This window comes from Aethalodelphis obliquidens, unplaced genomic scaffold (genome assembly GCF_003676395.1).
Source record: "Aethalodelphis obliquidens isolate GAN/ISIS:26980383/991018 unplaced genomic scaffold, ASM367639v1 scaffold2, whole genome shotgun sequence".
In the NCBI taxonomy this organism is placed as follows: domain Eukaryota; kingdom Metazoa; phylum Chordata; class Mammalia; order Artiodactyla; family Delphinidae; genus Aethalodelphis; species Aethalodelphis obliquidens.
Window position 1 is genome coordinate 26,535,405 of NW_020837946.1, and position 18,405 is coordinate 26,553,809.

General features: G+C 33.2%; 1 protein-coding gene across 13 annotated transcripts in view; it reads left to right on the forward strand.

The window, feature by feature from the left end:
• Window positions 1–18,405, forward strand: part of KANSL1L (KAT8 regulatory NSL complex subunit 1 like) — a 146,065-nt gene that overhangs the window by 74,283 nt on the left and 53,377 nt on the right. For 11 of the 13 annotated variants that reach the window (XM_027122469.1, XM_027122493.1, XM_027122458.1 and 8 more), the window contains one exon: window positions 17,191–17,395. In XM_027122469.1, the coding sequence (XP_026978270.1) occupies window positions 17,191–17,395 (205 nt within the window). The remainder of the gene's footprint in view (window positions 1–17,190; window positions 17,396–18,405) is intronic. The other 2 variants (XM_027122494.1, XM_027122496.1) reach the window with 2 other exon arrangements.

Below are 18,405 nucleotides of genomic sequence, written 5' to 3' on the forward strand. Positions count from 1 at the left end.
ACTATACTACAAAGCTACAGTAATCAAGACAGTATGGTACTGGCACAAAAACAGAAACACAGATCAATGGAACAAGATAGAAGCCCAGAATAAACCCATGCACCTATGGTCAACTAATCTATGACAAAGGAGGCAAGGATATATAATGGGGAAAAGACAGTCTCTTCAATAAGTGGTGCTGGGAAAACTGGACAGCTACATGTAAAAGAATGAAATTGGAACTCTCCCCTAACACCATACACAAAAATAAACTCAAAATGGATTCGAGACCTAAATGTAAGACCAAACACTATACAACTCTTAGAGGAAAACATAGGAAGAACACTCTTTGACATAAATCACAGCAAGATCTTCTTTGATCCACCTCCTAGAGTAATGGAAATTTAAAAAATAAGCAAATGGGACCTAATGAAACTTCAAAGCTTTTGCACAGGAAAGGAAACCATAAACAAGACAGAAAGAGAACCCTCAGAATGGCAGAAAATATTTGCAAACGAATCAACGGACAAAGGATTAATTTCCAAAATATATAAACAGCTCATGCAGCTCAATATTAAAGAAACAAGCAACCCAATCCAAAAATGGGCAGAAGACCTAAATAGACATTTTTCCAAAGAAGACATACAGATGGACAAGAAGTCCATGAAAAGCTGCTCAACATCACTAATTATTAGAGCAATGCAAATCAAAACTTCAATGAGGTATCACCTCACACCAGTTAGAATGGGCATCATAAGAAAATCTATAAACAACAAAAGCTGGAGAGGGTGTGGAGAAAAGGGAACCATCTTGCACTGTTGGTAGGAATGTAAATTGATACAGCCACTATGGAGAACAGTATGGATGTTCCTTAAAAAACCAAAAATAGAATTACCATATGATCCAGCAATCCCACTACTGGGCATATTCCCAGAGAAAACTATAATTCAAAAAGACACATGCACCCCAGTGTTCATTGCAGCACTATTTGCAATAGCCAGGTCATGGAAGCAACCTAAATGCCCATCAGACGAATGGATAAAGACAGACACATGGCTAAAGAAGAAGTGTTAGATATATACAATGGAATATTACTCAGCCTTAAAAAGGAACGAAATTGGGTCATTTGTTGAGACGTGGATGGATCTAGAGACTGTTATACAGAGTGAAGTAAGTCAGAAAGAGAGAAACAAATATCGTATCTTAACACATGTATGTGGAACCTAGAGAAATGGTACAGATGAACTGGTTTTCAGGGCAGAAGTTGAGACACAGATGTAGAGAACAAATGTATGGACACCAAGGGGGTAAAGCCGTGGGAGGGTGGGGTTGGTGGTGTGATGAATTGGGCGATTGGAATTGACATGTATATACTGATGTGTATAAAATTGATGACTAATAAGAAACTATTAAAAAAAATTAAATTAAAAAAAAAATTCCAAATGAAAGAAATGTACCATTGGCTGTATTTACTAAATCATGATACTTTTTCAGTCCTATCTACTAATAATCAAAGGTTCTTGTTGAAATCAGCTAGTAACTGCCATCTTTCCTGATGTTAAGTAGTCGTTCGTACAAACTAATTTGGAAGTTTATAACAGTTTTGAAACCTACTAAAATTCTTTGATAGATTTAAGAGCAGATAAAAATTCATCCTCCAGTTTTTTGAAGTGTGCTGACATATGTGTTTTAATTAATTTTAATCATTTCACTAATGTATTTATTTTTGACAACAGTCAAGATTTTTTCCAAATCCTTTATACATAACATGAATTTTTTTCAAAAAGCACTTATTTTCACATTTGCTATCAAAATATAATATTTCCCTTGAAGGAAAGATTGTATTTATTTTCTAACATTTGCTAGAAAATGTAATACAGCTACCTTTCATCAACTCGGAGGGGTGAGAAATTGTAGAATGTTAGAGTTTTTTAAATGTATAATTGATCTTTAAGTTTAATAAGTCTTGGTACCAGATAATAAGCAAACTGTTATGTGTAACAAAAGATTTGGGAGATATTCCAGGTCTCATTAAAATTTTTGTAAAAAATTCCATTTATGATAATATATACCATAATATACAAATATATTTAACCAGGAACCTAGAAACTGTAATATATTACAGATAAGAGAGTAATAACACTGAAGGAAAAGTAGAAAATTTTGAAGATATGTGGTTGTTGTGTCCGATGTCAAAGAGAGGTACTAAAATATATCTCTTGGTTTTGTCAATTATAAATTGAGACCTTAGCAAGAATGTGTAGTTGCATGACAGAGAGATGAGAGTGGGTTAAGGGAATGGGAGATGAAATAGAGAGGAGTCAAGATTATATTTTTAAGGCTGCTCACTGTAAAGGCTGTAATAAAATGTATGTACAACGTCAAGGAAGGTGTTTTTTGTTTTTAAGATGGAAGAAATGTAAGCATCTTTATTAAAATAAAGAGAAGGGAAAGAGCTAGAGATGGGAAATGTAGAGATACATACCACAAAATTATGGTGGGACCTTATGACAGGAGAAATCTACTTGTTCCTTGAAAGTGGAGTGAAAGAGATTAAAATGGATGTAGATGCAGTTGTTTATAAAGTGACTATAGCTAAATTAAAAGTAGGAAAGGGGGCTGAAGGAGTTTGGTAAAGGTTTGGATAGACATTGACAAGTAAAACACAGCCCTTTCCCTGTGTTTTCCTCTATTCCCTTCCTTATTCAGTAGCAGAGAAGCCTGCCCCTGAAGAAGGATGGTATGTGATTTCTAAGGGTTTTTTTTTTGTTTTTGTTTTTTAGTATCTTAACTATATTGTGAAAAGTACATGATATTTGTAAAACTATTAAAGTATTATTTAATTGAATTTTTAATAAAATAAATGCATAGTAGTGAAATTCTATAAATTTAACAGATTATTCTACATTACTCATATTTAAGAATGTTACCATAGATTTTGAAAATTAATAGGATATATAATTTCACATTATAGTAATATATGAAAAAGTTTTGATTTAGGGATATCTGTATTGAAGCAGTGTGAAATTTATTTATTTATGAACCTTTTGACTCTGGGAGTAAAATGGCAAATGAGGCCTAGTTTTATTTCTTGTATCTTTCTGTTTTTTCCAATATTATTGTTATTTTTTTTCTTTACATATAGTTTTATATGAACGAAACATCTTTCAAACTTAAAGCTTTTCAGGAGTAAGGGCTTAGTCTAATTAATGTTATTCAAGCTTGATACTTAACCACAAAGCACTTTCTGAAGATATCCTATTAAGCATATAAATAGTATTCATTGTATGTATTTAAGTAAATGTGAAGGTAAGAAAATTCATCATTTGAGAATTTTTAAAATTCAGGTAAAATGTACATACCATAAAATTTACCATTTTAACCATTTTTGAGTTTAGTGGCATTGAGTAATTCACATTTTTGTCAGTAGTTGCCATCCTCCATCTCCAGAACTTTTTTCATCTTCCTGAATTGAAACTTTATATCCATTACATAATGACTCCACATTCTTCCTTCTTCCCAGTTCTTAGCAACCACCATTCTACTTTATATCTCTATGAATTCGACTACTCTAGGTACCTCATATAAGTGAAATCATACAGTATTTATCCTTTTGTGACTGCCTTATTTCACTTAACATAAAGTTGTCAAGGTTCATCCATATTGTAGCTTGTATCAACATTCCCTTTTTACAGGAATAAAATTCTGTTTTATGTATAGACCTTTTTTTCTTAACTTTAAATCAGTTTATTGACACAGTAACACAACACACTTGCCTCCCTGACCCCCCCATCCCCCTCACCCAATCTAGATCTCTCCCACTTCCTTCTCCCTTAGAACAAGCTGTTCAGTGAAAACAGAAAAGGGCAGACCACTTCTGCATCCCCAGTCCCATGCCTAAGCCCTGTGGAGCAGGTCTCAGGCACTACTCAGAACCTGTTAGGGAGGGAGGGGGAAAGTTAGCACTAGACTCAGCTAGGCAGAGGCATCCAATCCCCAAGAACAGATTCCCCCACAGCACCCAGGCCCTGAGTTGCTATTTTATTGGGACCAATTTTGTTTATCCATTGATCCTTGTATGAACATTTGGGTTGCTTCCTCCACCTTTTGGCTAGTGTGAATAATGCTTCTATGAACATGGGTATACAAATATTTGTTTGAGTTCCAGCTTTTTATTTTTTGGATATGTACCCAGAAGGGGAATTGGGGAATTGAATAAGAGTTTTTGTAATTGTTTACTTAGAAAATGAGAAATTATTGAATGTCGTTAATGATGTTTCTAAGCCAAAATCTTAAAAAAAGCAAGAACCCAGAAAAGTAAACAAAGCACAGCAATCTACTTTGTCTGAGGCCAAATTCTGTCAAAATTAAGTTGAGGTTTTGATAGCTTTCTGGGGAAAGAGAAAAATCAAAGCCAAATCCAGGAAAACCAAGTGAAGTTTTAATAGCTTATGGGGTTAGAAGATGATAAATCAAAGCCCATGGCTTTGCCTATAGTAGAGCGATAAAATGAAATCCTGCCTATATTTAGCTGAGATCACCTTCCTCCAGGAGCTACACCTTCACAGTAGATGTAAATAAGAAAGAAAACTGATTCCCTTTCCTGAACCCTCCTACACTGTTGGTGGGAATATAAATTGGTGCAGCCACTATGGAAAACAGTATGGAGTTTCCTTAAAAAACTAAAAATAGAGTTGCCATATAATCCAGCAATCCCACTCCTGGGCATATATCCAGAGAAAAACTCTAATCTGAAAAGATTCATGCATCCCAGCGTTCATAGCAGCACTATTTACAATACATGTAATACAAATACAAGCCAAAACATGGAAGCAACTTAAATGCCCATCGGTAGATGAATGCATATATTTACAATAACCAGGACATGGAAGCAACCTAAGTGTCCACCAACAGATGAATGGATAAAGAAGTTGTGGCATGTGTGTACAATGGAATATTACTCAGCCATAAAAAGAAATGGAATTGAGTTATTTGTGGTGAGGTGGATGGACCTAGAGTCTGTCATACAGAGTGAAGAGTGTCAGAAAGAGAAAAACAAATACCATATGCTAATACATATATATGGAATCTAAAAAAAAAAAAAAAAGGTCATGAAGAACCTAGGGGCAAGATGGGAATAAAGACACAGACCTACTAGAGAATGGACTTGAGGATATGGGGAGGGGGAAGGGTAAGCTGGGACAAAGTGAGAGAGTGGTATGGGCATATATACACTAGCAAATGAAAATAGATAACTAGTGGGAAGCAGCCACATAGCACAGGGAGATCAGCTCGGTGCTTTGTGACCACCTAGAGGGGTGGGATAGGGAGGGTGGGAGGGAGGGAAACACAAAAGGGAAGAGATATGGGGGCATATGTATATGTATAACTGATTCACTTTGTTATAAAGCAGAAGCTAACACACCATTGTAAAGCAATTATACTCCAATAGAGATGTTAAAAAAAAATAGACGAATGGATAAAGAGGTTGTTGTATGTGTGTGTGTGTATATATATATATATATATATACATGTACATACAGTGGAATGCTACTGAGCCATTAAAGAATGAAATAATGCTATTTATGGCAACATGGATGGACCTAGAGATTATTATACTAAATGAAGTAAGTCAGACAGAAAGACAAATACCACATGTCATCACTTTTATGTGGGATCTAAAATATGATACAAATGAACTTATTTACAAAACAGAAGCAGACTCACAAACACAGAAAACAAACTTATGGTTACCAAAGGGGAAAGGGGTGGGAAAGAGCTAAATTAGGAATTTGGGATTAGTATATACAAACTACTATATATAAAATAGATAAACAACAAGATCCTACTGTATAGCCCAGGGAACTATATTCAATATCCTATAATAAACGATAATAGAAAAGAATATGGAAAAGAATATATATTCATATTCTTTTTCATATCCTTTGCTGTACACCAGAAACTGACACAACCTTGTAAATCAACTATACTTCAATTAAAAAAAAACTGTTTCCCTTTTCCCATTCCTGGGGCACCATGGGGAGAGTTGCCTTGGTGCTGAGCACAGCAGAAGATAAAATTAAAAAAGCAAACCTACTTTGAGATAGTGTGACCATGATGGGGACTTTGACATGGATTTTCAGTCCAAATTTGTATCAATGAGTCATCCAAGGAATGCCTAGTTTAAAATGGTTCTAGAATGGATGACACTACAATGGTTCTAGAATGGATGATGGCAGAGGCAAATGCAGATTCTCTCTAGAGGAAGGCACCTTCTTTCTTAGGCCCAGGGAATCCTCATGAATAATTTTTCAAGAGCAGTGATCAGCACACAGTCAAATATAATCAAACATGAGGACACAGGGCAAAGACAGTAAGAATAAGGAGAAAATAACAGCAAAAGCAGATCATAAAGTTTTCAGATATTCGAATTATCAAATGCTGATTATTTAAAAAACAGTGCTTATTCTGATTTTAGAAATAAAAGAGGCTTAAAAATACCTGCAGGGAAGAATCTATAAAAGTGACTAGCACATTTGAAAAAGGTCCAAAACTTCTGAAAAATGCTGAAATTAAAAACCAAGTGAGTTTGGCAGCAATGTGGACACAATTGGAGACAGAATTCATAATGTAAAAGATAGATTAGAAGAAAAGTTACAGAATGTAGGAAAAGAGACAAAACAATGGAAAATACAAGAGTCATTTAAAAATGTGGAGAACATGGACTTCCCTCGTGGTCCTGTGTTTAAGACTACATGCTTCCACTGCAGGGGGCATGGGTTCAATTCCTGGTTGGGGAACTAAGATCCCACATGCCACCAGGTGCAGCCAATAAAAACAAAATGTGGAGACTATATTGAGCAGGTCTAATATGAGACTTAATTAGCGGCCTGGAAGATGAGATAGAGACTGGAGCAGAAGCAATAGTTGAGGAGGTATTGGATGAAAAGTTACCTGATCTGATGAAAGACATCACATTCAGGAAGTCAAACACAGATTCCTGAGCAGGACAAATAAAAAGAAGTATACCCCTAGAAATAGAGACGAAATGTGGGGGAAAAAAGCAAAAACAGAAACAAATGGAATATCTAAAAGCAACAGTCGGGGCAGGAAAGGAGGAAGACATTACCTTAATTGAAGCCAGAGTTCAGCTGACAGCTGACTTCTCAAGAGTAATAATAGGAGCCAGAGTACAGTGAAATGATATCTTCATTGTGTTGAAAGAAAATAACTGTCTATCTAGAAATTCTATACTCAGAGAAAACATCTTTAAAGTCTGGCCTTGAAACACAATTGTTTTCAGACAAAGCAAAACTGAGAGTGTGTCACCAGTAGACTCTAATTAATGATGACCATAAAGGGAGTGTTTCAGGCCGTGGAAAGTGATGATCCTTTTGAGAGATGCAAGAAGGGATGAAGAACAAATAATATGGTAATAACTATATGGTTATATGTGAACAAACAGTAGAAAATATGTCTAGTAGGGTTAAAAAAATTCCATGGCAACAACAGCATATAGGCCAGGAGGAAGGTAAATGGATTTAAATTATTCTCAGGAGGCTGGTAAAAGTACAGAAGTTCCTTGACTTACAATGGTCAGACTTACAGTTTTTCAACTTTATGATGGTGCGAAAGTGATATGTATTCAGTAGAAACTGTATGTCAAATTTTGAATTTGGATCTTTTCCTGGTCTAGTGGTATGTGGCATGATAATCTCTTGTGATGCTGGGCAGTGGCAACAAGCTGCAGCTCCCAGACAGCCACAAATCATGAGGGTAAACAGCCAATATACTTACTTTCTGCACCCATGCAGCTATTCCATTTTTAACTTTCAGTATAGTATTCAATAAGTTACATGAGGTATTCAACATTTTATTATAAAATAGGCTTTGTGTTAGGTGATTTTACCTCACTGTAGGCTAATATCAGTATTCTGAGCATGTTTAAGGTAGTCTAGGCTAAGCTATGATGTTTGGGATTATATGCATTTTTGACTTAAAATATTTTCAATTTACAATGGGTTTATCAGGATGTAACCCCATCATAATTTGAGAAAGATCTGTACTGATTTAACTTTTGATGTTTCTACATTAAGTATGATGGAGAGGTCCACATGTGGCAGGGGTTTCTTAGGTGCTGATAATGTTCCTTTTCTTGACCTGAGTGGTAATTATGGGACAGTGGAGGAGTAGGTGAGGTATTGCTTCATATATACAAGTTACACATACCTTCTCAAAAGATAAATGTTTTATGTACTTAACTATAGGTATCTTATATTTTACAATAAAAAAGTTAAAATAAGGTAAAAATTGTACACTTCAAAAAGGTTAAATAGAAAATACAATTTTTAGTACTACGTTGTTAAAATTATAACCATAAAATACCAAAAATTTAAGGTAGAAGTAGGAATGTGATATTTAATTCGTTGAAAGTGAAACAAAGAGAATTAAATCTCACTTCAATGTTACCTTAAAAGTTACTGGTAGAGACTGATCCAGTTATTGGTTTCATTATGGTATCTAAATATTGATATTCTCTTGCTTCTAAAAATTTTGTAAAGTCTTAACCAACATTAAGTCTACACTGTAACCCAGTTTCTACAATTCTATCATCTTAAATGGCACATGTTTTATCTACTAAAATGTAGTATATCACTCATCAGGTCATCAACTAAGAGTTTTAAGTATGTCTTGCAGTAAACATACCAGCTACTGGGAGACAGTATATAATATATATTAAAATTGTGGATATATTTCTTTCAGATCCTTAGCAGGGTACTGGTCATTGATTTACAACTATTCTTACTCTTTTAAAGAAGTACTTCAAAGTGGCCAGAGTTACGATAAGTATTTGAGGGCATATGTAGAGCCTTATAGGCCAGCTATTACTGAAGACACCTGTCACATAGGTACTAGGAGTCACTGAGGTACCACCTATTTTTCCATCATATCTCTTGGGAAGATAAAAAGTTGCTGACTTGTTTTTGGTCTACCTAATTTGTTTGGGACTCTGTAAACCCAGGTAAACACACTGTTGGATTTTATTCTCATTACACTAAACATACCTTCTCAAAAGACCATCTTGGGCATTTAATCTCCTTCCTCCCCCCTAGAAAGTTTTAACTTTTGTTAATTCTTAATTATAGTGGTTTTTAATTTAGTGGTTTTTGGGTTACTTGAGATTTTGGAAGTATACCCTTTTTACATATACTTTTTGTTTTGACATTTTGTGACCTTGAGCAAGTCAGTTAATCTCTTTACATCTCACTTTTTTTATCCTAAATTTACTGGAATACAAATATTTTGTAAAGTAGTTTCTAATGCTAATATTCTTCAATTAAATGCTTATTTGTAAGGAATTCCATTTTTTAAAACAAATTAAAAATAAAACCAAAAAGGTCTCAATACAGCCTAAAATGTATATCTTTTTGTAACATCACTATTGTGCTTTGCTTTTGATGTTTTATGTTAGCTTAAATCTAGAGATTTAGTGAATAAAGCAAAATTACTATACTCAACATATCTTAGTAACTTTAAAGGATAATCTAGAAGTTATTATGGAAAGAAGTACCCAAGACAGTAGGAGAAATGATAATTCTATTCAAATTTTAAAAACTTTCATATAAGCCATTGGGAAGAATTGTTTAAGTAAAATTTATTACACATTGCCTTTCTTGGATGATACTGAACTTAATTCAGTTTTTCTTTGATAACTCAAGCTCATCACTATGACCACATCCTCAGAGGCTATTGAGATTAATAATTGTTTATCTATAAAAGAATTCACTTAATAGTCAACAAATACCTACTGAGTGATGGCAGTGTGCCAGGCTTTGGATTGGATTGGGATATGATGTTGAACAAAACCAGGTGTGATCTCTGACCTTATGGTGTAGAGTCTAATTGGGTAAAAATGACATCAACTGAATAATCACACAAATAAATGTGAAATTTAAAATCCTGATCAAATGCTATGAAGAAAACTCACTGCATTGTTAAAATCGTTTTGGAATCAGATGGGTCTGAGATCAGTCCTAACTCTGCAACTTGGTAGCATTGTGATTTTAGGTAACTTTCTAAATCACAGTTGAAATGAGAATAGTTTGCTTCCTGGGTTGTTGTGAGGATCAAATGAGATGACAAGTGTGATACAATTTTGTTATTATTTTTTACTTGTTTATTATCTGTGTCCTCCTGGATGAGAATGTAAACTCCATGAGAGTAGGAATTTTTTTGGTCTGTCTTATTAACTGCTATATTCCTAGCATCTAGATCAACGAGTCATAACATGGACACGAATAAATATTTTTTGAATGAATGGAATGACTTTTAAGATTTCTTTCAGGTAATCAGCATTCAAAACAAAAATATTTTGTATTTATTTGCTTTTTCTCTCCCATAGTCAGGTTGGTATTTCAGTTGTTGGTCTCATGGCTGTCTCCTGAAATTCTGCTTCCTCTCATCAAATTTAACTCTGGACTAGAAAATCAGATAACCAAAGTTAGAGTGGTAGAAGTACCTGTACTATAATAAGAGACATTCTGTAGTAAGAGAGAAGGCCTCTCTCTTAACAGTAACAGGAGTGAGCTTTCATACATGGACTTACTAAGATCTTTTTTGGTTATTTAAAAGGATTTTGCAATTTCAGCTGTATTCTGTATATTTGGACTTACCAGATAAGTAAACTCATAAGTGCTTCTAATAAAGCATTCTCATTCTAGCTTTATATCACATTATATCATAAGTTTGGTATATAGTTAGGTTGGAAGAAATTTAAATTTTGAATTTTTAAAGTTTGGTTACCTATTCTATGTATTAATTTTTAGTGGACCATGTAGAACTTAATGCTTGATATAATTTTTAAAAAATATTTAAGGTAATTTTTATAATATCCTAATGATCTTTTTCTTTCAATGTCTAAAGTAAATTTACTTGGTTAATTATTTTTCAGGGCAGCTGTTTTTTCCACTTTTTATTTATTGATTCCCAATCCCCATCTCTTATTTAATGGAAGTATCTCCCAGAACTCAGAATTGTTTTCTTAGCTTTATTAATCTTGGCAGCAGGGTTTAAGATGAGTCACCAGGAACTGAGCAGCTGAAAAGATTGAGTCTTCAAACAAATGAAGCATTACATTTTACCATCATAGAGATAGTTATTGGTTTTTAGATCTCATACTCTAAAATGAAGATAAAATGTTATAAATGCATCCTTATTTACCCCATGGGGTATTATCTCTGGGAAAGTGAATTTCTACTTGAAATAATGGCTAGATTTTTGTTGTTGTTTTTTTACTTTAATGAGTCCCAGAATATGATATGAAATTAAATTCCAATTAATCATTTTCATGCTACTTAATTCCACTAATGATAATTATCTCACGAAATGCAACGATTCTTTCTAATTGGGCATCACAATTGAAAAACTGCCGCTAAGCTGGTAAACTAATAACATATAAAGTAATTCTTTTACCCTCATAATATTTTCAATAGTCACTTCTCAGTTATGAGAAAACATTTTTAGCAGCAAATTCCAGGCTGAAGTTTTCAAAATAATTTTGGGTTTCTATGAGTGTCATTAACTATTGTATTAGCTAGATGTACAACATCAATAAGGAACTAAAACTTCTCCTGCTGTGTTTTTAAAATAATACCAGTAGGAATTATTTTCTTTTGTAAAAACTTTACTTTTCCCTTTTAACCTCTATTAATATAAGTCTGAAACTTAATGTTATAGGAAATGTTTAAATAAATTGTGATGCAACCACTGGAAGGCATATCATATAACTATTAAAAAATTATGTGTAGGGCTTCCCTGGTGGCGCAGTGGTTGAGAGTCCACCTGCCAATGCAGGGGACACGGGTTCGTGCCCCGGTCCGGGAAGATCTCACATGCCGCAGAGCGGCTAGGCCCGTGAGCCATGGCCGCCGAGCCTGCATGTCCAGAGCCTGTGCTCTGCAACAGGAGAGGCCACAACAGTGAGAGGCCCGCGTACCACAAAATAAAAAATTATGTGTATAGAAGGGATGTAGTCATATAGGAACATACTTCCTTTGGAATGTTAGGTGGAAAAATCAGGATGCCAAAATCATTGTACAGTATGATTTCATAGAAAAAAAAAGATTTGAAGGATAAAATTTAAAGTTTTTATTAAAGCTATATTTGTGTTTAGATGATGAGATTTTGAAAAATATTTTAGCTTTTATTTTTTTCAACTTTTTTCTATTTGCAAATTTTCCTTTAAAATGAAAAATAATTAGTAAAATAGAAAGTCTCAATTTCAAACTGTATCTTATATGTCAGAAAAACAGCTCACAGATTATATTGAAGAATCTGAACTGTACTCCCAAACTATAGATTAGCTAGAAATGTTTGGCAAATTTTATGTCACAATACTCAGAACAATATAGCTATCATATTGGCTTCCTAGTCCCTTTGCCTTTATACTTTGTAATTTCAAGTCCCACTTGAAATTAAGAGCCAGAGATAAGAATAGCAAATAACACTGCAATAGTCGGTCTCTTTTTCTCTCAACCTTTATTATGAAAAGCTTTAACATATAGAAAGCATAGCAAAGTGAATCAACTTATTCCCAGCTTTAACAGTTGTCAAGATTTTGCTACTCATTTCAGCTATTTCCCTTCCTGACACATTTTTTTCCTATGCTTTTAAAAAATAAATTCTATTGATTGTTATTTTAACTGTAAATACTTCTGTATATTTCTCTGATAAGCTTTTTTTCAACATACCCACCATGTTATCATCTGCTTTTTTTTATTATTCTTATATTAGTCATAATTTATCACTATCATGAAATTCTCTATATTCATATTTTCCCAGTTGTCTCAAAATCATCTTTTTATGATTTTGTTAGAATAATTTGTTATTCTAACAAATTTGTTTGTTAGGATAATTTGTTAGAATCAGGACCCAAACAAAATCCATATTACATTTGGTTGTTATGTTACATTTTAAAATGTAAATATTAGAAATTTCTAATGCCAAAAAAAAAAGACTGCAATTTTGGATGACATTTTTGTTTTCTTCTTATAAAATTATATAAGTTCATTGTATGAAAAGTTAAAAAGTCATAAAATACTAAGAAGAAAGTGGAAATCACTTATATTGCTCAGAGTATATTTCCTTCCTATCATTTTTTACATTATTTTCATAGTTGAGATCTATTGGAAGCCGTTTTATATCTTATTTCAAAGTATATCTGAAGCTTTCTATACTTAAATTTTTTTTTCCATTTTAATGGCTGCATTAAGATGTACCTTAATTTTTTAGAACAGGTAAGTACCTTAATTTTTTTTAGGGGCCATATCTAATTTAGAATGCCATTTTACAGTGTACTCCAACACATTTTCTTGTTGCTATGGTTGAAGAGACTCGTATTTTTGAGTAAGGGGTCTAATTTTCCTAATTAATTCCTAGAGTAGGTGAAATGGGCTGGTCGATGCACTGTTTTCTCTATATGTAGCAGATAATGCCTGGATCTTGGTCCATTGGCCGTTTGAGAGAGATGTTTGTTTTGCCATGTGGAGGACAAGTAATGCCCCTAGTGGGCCATTTTAGTAAGTTTATATAAAGTCCAATTTTATATAATTTCTTTAAAATATCATTGAATATATCTGAGTATATGATGCATTAATTTCTCCAAACATTATCAAGGGAAAGAAAGGTATTAAATTCAACTATTGGCAGGACTTTGGGCATCAGGGAAAGTTTGGAAAAGGTTGCACCTACCTTAGCTGCTATAGGTTGAAGTCATCAAAGAACTCCAAAAGATCAAAGTAGACTTGAAATAGACATAACTTATGCAAAAATAGTGATTCTTAGGTGTGTACTTTTATGAATATATGCATTTCGTAGGGGTGTTATAACAAATCACCACTAAGTGTGTGGCTTGGTATAACAGATATTTATTCTTTCACAATTCTGGAGGCTAGATGTTTTTAAAATCAAGGTGTCAGGCAGGGCCATGCTGTCTCTGAAGGTTTCTGGGAAGAATCCATCCTTGCCTTTTCCTGGCTTCTGGCAGTTCCTGGCAGTCCTTGGCGTTTTTGGCTTCTCTCCTCTGTCTTCACATGGCATTATTCCCTGGGTGGATCTCTTCCTTAATTCTGTGTCTCTTCTTATAAGGACATCAGTGATTGGATATAGGACCTACCCTAATCCAGTATGACCTCATTTTACCTAATTACATCTGCAAAGACTGTATTTCCAAGTAAGGTCACAATCTGAGGTTCCTGGTGGATGTAAATATTGTGAGGACACTGTTCAGCCCAGTATAGCAGGTGTGGGTATTTGTGTATATGAGTAGATTGGGAACTGGGGGGCTATCGTAAGTTCTTAGATAATACACATTATAATTCTTTTCTCCATTGTTGATTTCTGCTTTTTCTTAAGTGTATTTAGTATAAGAATACATGAATGTGGGGGAAATGTTGAAAACAGTACTAAAACAGTAATTTAAAATTCTGTGTTGAATAATTGCTGCTGTTCCTTGAGATTAAAAGATAAAAACAATTTCATGAAGTCTTGTCTATTTATGGTTTTAGAATCCTAAATTTATAACCAGGACCCAAAGTTTCTTATTTACTAAAAGCATTTGAGCAGAGTGTTATAATGATTATTTCAGTCCTTCTAAGAAAATAATTTGGCTTAGGCCAAAGGTTATGAAATACTTGAATAAGTTACTAAAAATTCTAGACTATCTTTCACTGAGTTTATTAAAAAATAGGTTGAAATTAGACTGTTCTTCCATATCCATCCACCATTATCACCACCCCCAAGATGACACCAAGAAGTTAGCTAATATATGTCCCCATAAACCCATATCTTTAGATTGTTTTATTAATTTTGATGCAAGTACATAATGTTTGCAGGAATTGATTTTTGTAGGGATTTATAATAAAATATCAGTTAAAAGATTAATTGCCTCGCTTCTGGGCCTTTGGTTTCTGTAGTAATCAGTATAGTAAAATTTTTATTTAAAAAATTCACTTGAAGTTTTCCATTTATACTCTGTAAAAGCAAATTGAATGCCTATTGTTATCCATAAATATCTTAACTGCTAAGATTTTCTAAGATTGTAATAGAAAACCAATTATCAGAAAGTCATTAAGTAACTTAGAGAAATTTAACAATGTTAATAAAACATGAATTTATGACTTTTGGCTTATTTTCTTAGATAAAGCTCTCGGTCATTTTGCACTTTTTAAATTAGAAGAAAAATTTTAAACTTTATCCATGCCTTCTCTTTTACAAATCAGAACATCTTATAGCTCTCATCTGCTTATTATTCTCATAAATTTATAATGGGCATATATGATTATGAGATAAAATAAGGTACATCATATTTTACTATCAGAAACTAACTTTTTAAACCAAAGTTAGAGATTTAGAATGGAACTCAAGGCAGTGTAAATATGTAACTTATTTTTCTAAAAGGACTCTTGTAGCCTTCTGTTTAGAGCTTCTTTTGGGTCTTAAACTAGAATGTTACATGTTTACTCATTCACTAAACTAATTATTTAGGTGTAGTATGTGGTGTTATACATGCACTGTGCAAAGCACTGAGCTGGAGTGGGTAAATCTGCAAATATATATGTTTATATTTCTCCATTCATTCAATAAATATTGAGTATTTGCTGTATGCAAGGTACAATATCAGGAACTTCTTGATATAAAGTTAAACAAAACAGACACAGTCTTTGTAATACTTACAGTCTTAGAAAAGGAGAAAGACATTAATCAGATAATAATACAAATAAATGTAAACTTATCACCATGAAAAATACTATGAAGAAAAGGTGAATGGTACTATCAGAGCTCATAAGGGAATTTGACTTAGTCTTTGGAGGGGCTATGCAAGGGCTCAAAGACACCTGAGGAAATGACTTTTGAACTGAGATGATTATTGGAAATTATGTAATTGAAGGAGGATGTGAGAAAATTCCAGGAAGCAGAAATTATATATAATAGTGAGTAGTGAGTGCGAGTTATTTGAAATGAAAGGAGGCAGTGCAGCTGGAACACAGGGAACCAGACGGAGTGTGATGCACGATGCAGCAGGAGAGCCAGCGGCAGGGGCCAGACCAATTTACCTATACTGGTCTGGCCAGTAGTACATACTCAATTTTATTTATATGTAGTCACCAAATTCTATATTTTATTTTGGTTTCACCAACATAAGCCATTCAGGTACCTTTATTTCTTGTTTCTTATTACTATGTAAAGTTCTTGAATTACTTGCTTTATCTACAAGATAATAGAATATCTTATAGCAGCCGTAAATATTCAAAACCAATGATACTGCTATAGAAAAACCATATCTTATGTTTACCATTAAACACTGATTCTACCTGAACAAAATAGCACATTTAGAATTCATATGTTGATTAGCAATAACATGTACAGCAGTTTCACTTGTTGATCTTAGAATGCTAAGTTGACTAGCTTTCGTCTTATATAAATAAGGTTGAAACTGGTATATTATAGTGCCCAAAAAGCCGAATATTTTATATATAATATACTGGTATAAATGAATTTAAATTTATGTGGTGACAGGCATTAACTTCCTCCTGATGTTTTGATGTTTTAAAATATTTAAATAAATGTTTAAAAATTAATATGAAGAATGATTATAAAATTATGCTTATTTCATGTGTAGTTTGTGTGATCTGTTTTAATATTTTATAGTTTGTGGCTTCTGTGTCATCAGAAGTTTGAAAACATTCTTAAAATGTAGTCGGATTGCATCTTTGTTTCAAAATTCACTGAAACGATATGTAATGCTTATGTAAGAGCAGCTAATGATGTAGTGATGAGATTTTAGCCCTTTAAAAACCTGTAATCCTGTATAATTTCACCCTTATTCAAAAAGAATTTGATGTAAGTAGTTTCAACACTGTAATATTCATGAATTATTGATTTACAGTGAACGTTTACATTGTACTAGTGAACTCATGTAAGCATTTCTAACCTGTGGGATATTTGTTTTGCAGGAGAAAATAGAAATTCTGTATTCACAACTTGAAATGCAATTTCCCATTAATATTAATTCTTTCATCGATTGTTACCACAAAATTGGCTAAAATTAATACTCTTCTGTCATAATAGATCAAGGTGATTTACATTTAGTTTTCTTTGTCTTTTTGTTTTTGTTTTATTCCCTCCACTCCCATTTATTTCATGGCATATCAGTGCTTCAGAGAATTTAGATGAGCTCTCTTCCTCCAGTAGCTGGTTACTTAACCAGAAGCACAGTAAGAAAAGGAGAAAAGACAGGACAAGATTGAAATCTCCATCCTTGACTATCATGAGTACAGCAGCTCGAACAAGGCCACTTCAGAGTTTCCACAAACGAAAACTCTACAGATTGAGCCCTACTTTTTATTGGACTCCGCAGGTAAGGTCGCCTTTGGCAAAACATGAACAAAGATTTTATTGTCAATATATTTCACAAGTTAGAGGATATGAACTGTACACAGTTGTTTAGAATAAGTGGGATTTAATAATTTTTAAACATAGCAGTGTATTCTGAAACTTCTCACATTTCCATTTTTTTAAATCACTATTATGCTTAAACGAGTTTGAAAGAAATGTACATATCAAGTTGATTTTAAAATTTTACTAGTAAGGGTAACAAGGAAAACACAAGTGTATTATATATTTACCTTTTGCTTAGTGAAGAAAAAAGTAACAATCTGCAGGGTTTTCAGTTATTTTGGAGGAAATGACATTGCTCTCCCTTTTATGTTTGGTATTTGTTAAACCTGGTGAGCACTCCTTTTTCATATAAGCAATGAAGTTTTAGATGACCATGCTTACCCTTTTTGCAAATAAAATATGCTTCATTAAAAGCGTCCATTTTGAAAAGCATATTTTTCATTTGTTAGCAACATGTTAGATATGCATCTTTCAGTGCATATCTAAATAAGCTGTGATGGAGAGCAAAATTATCTCTAGTTCTCATGGTATAATGTGCTTTTTTTCTCTTATATTTTTTATATGCCAATATGAAATATTTATTGTGGGAATGAATAATAATGGTGATGATTTGGGAAAATCTGGGAAATGTTTGATCAAGTTTATTTATTTATGCCTTATTTTACTATATATATATATTAGCATCTTTATTGGAGTATAATTGCTTTACAATGTTGTGTTAGTTTCTGCTTTATAACAAAGTGAATCAGTTATACATATACATATGTTCCCATATCTCTTCCCTCTTGCATCTCCCTCCCTCCCACCCTCCCTATCCCACCCCTCTAGGTGGTCACAAACCACCTAGCTGATCTCCCTGTGCTATGCAGCTACTTCCCACTAGCTATCTATTTTAAATAATATGTCAAAGGAAAGAAATTATCCTTGATTTAATATTGTTTTTGATTATTACTACATTAACTATTTTTA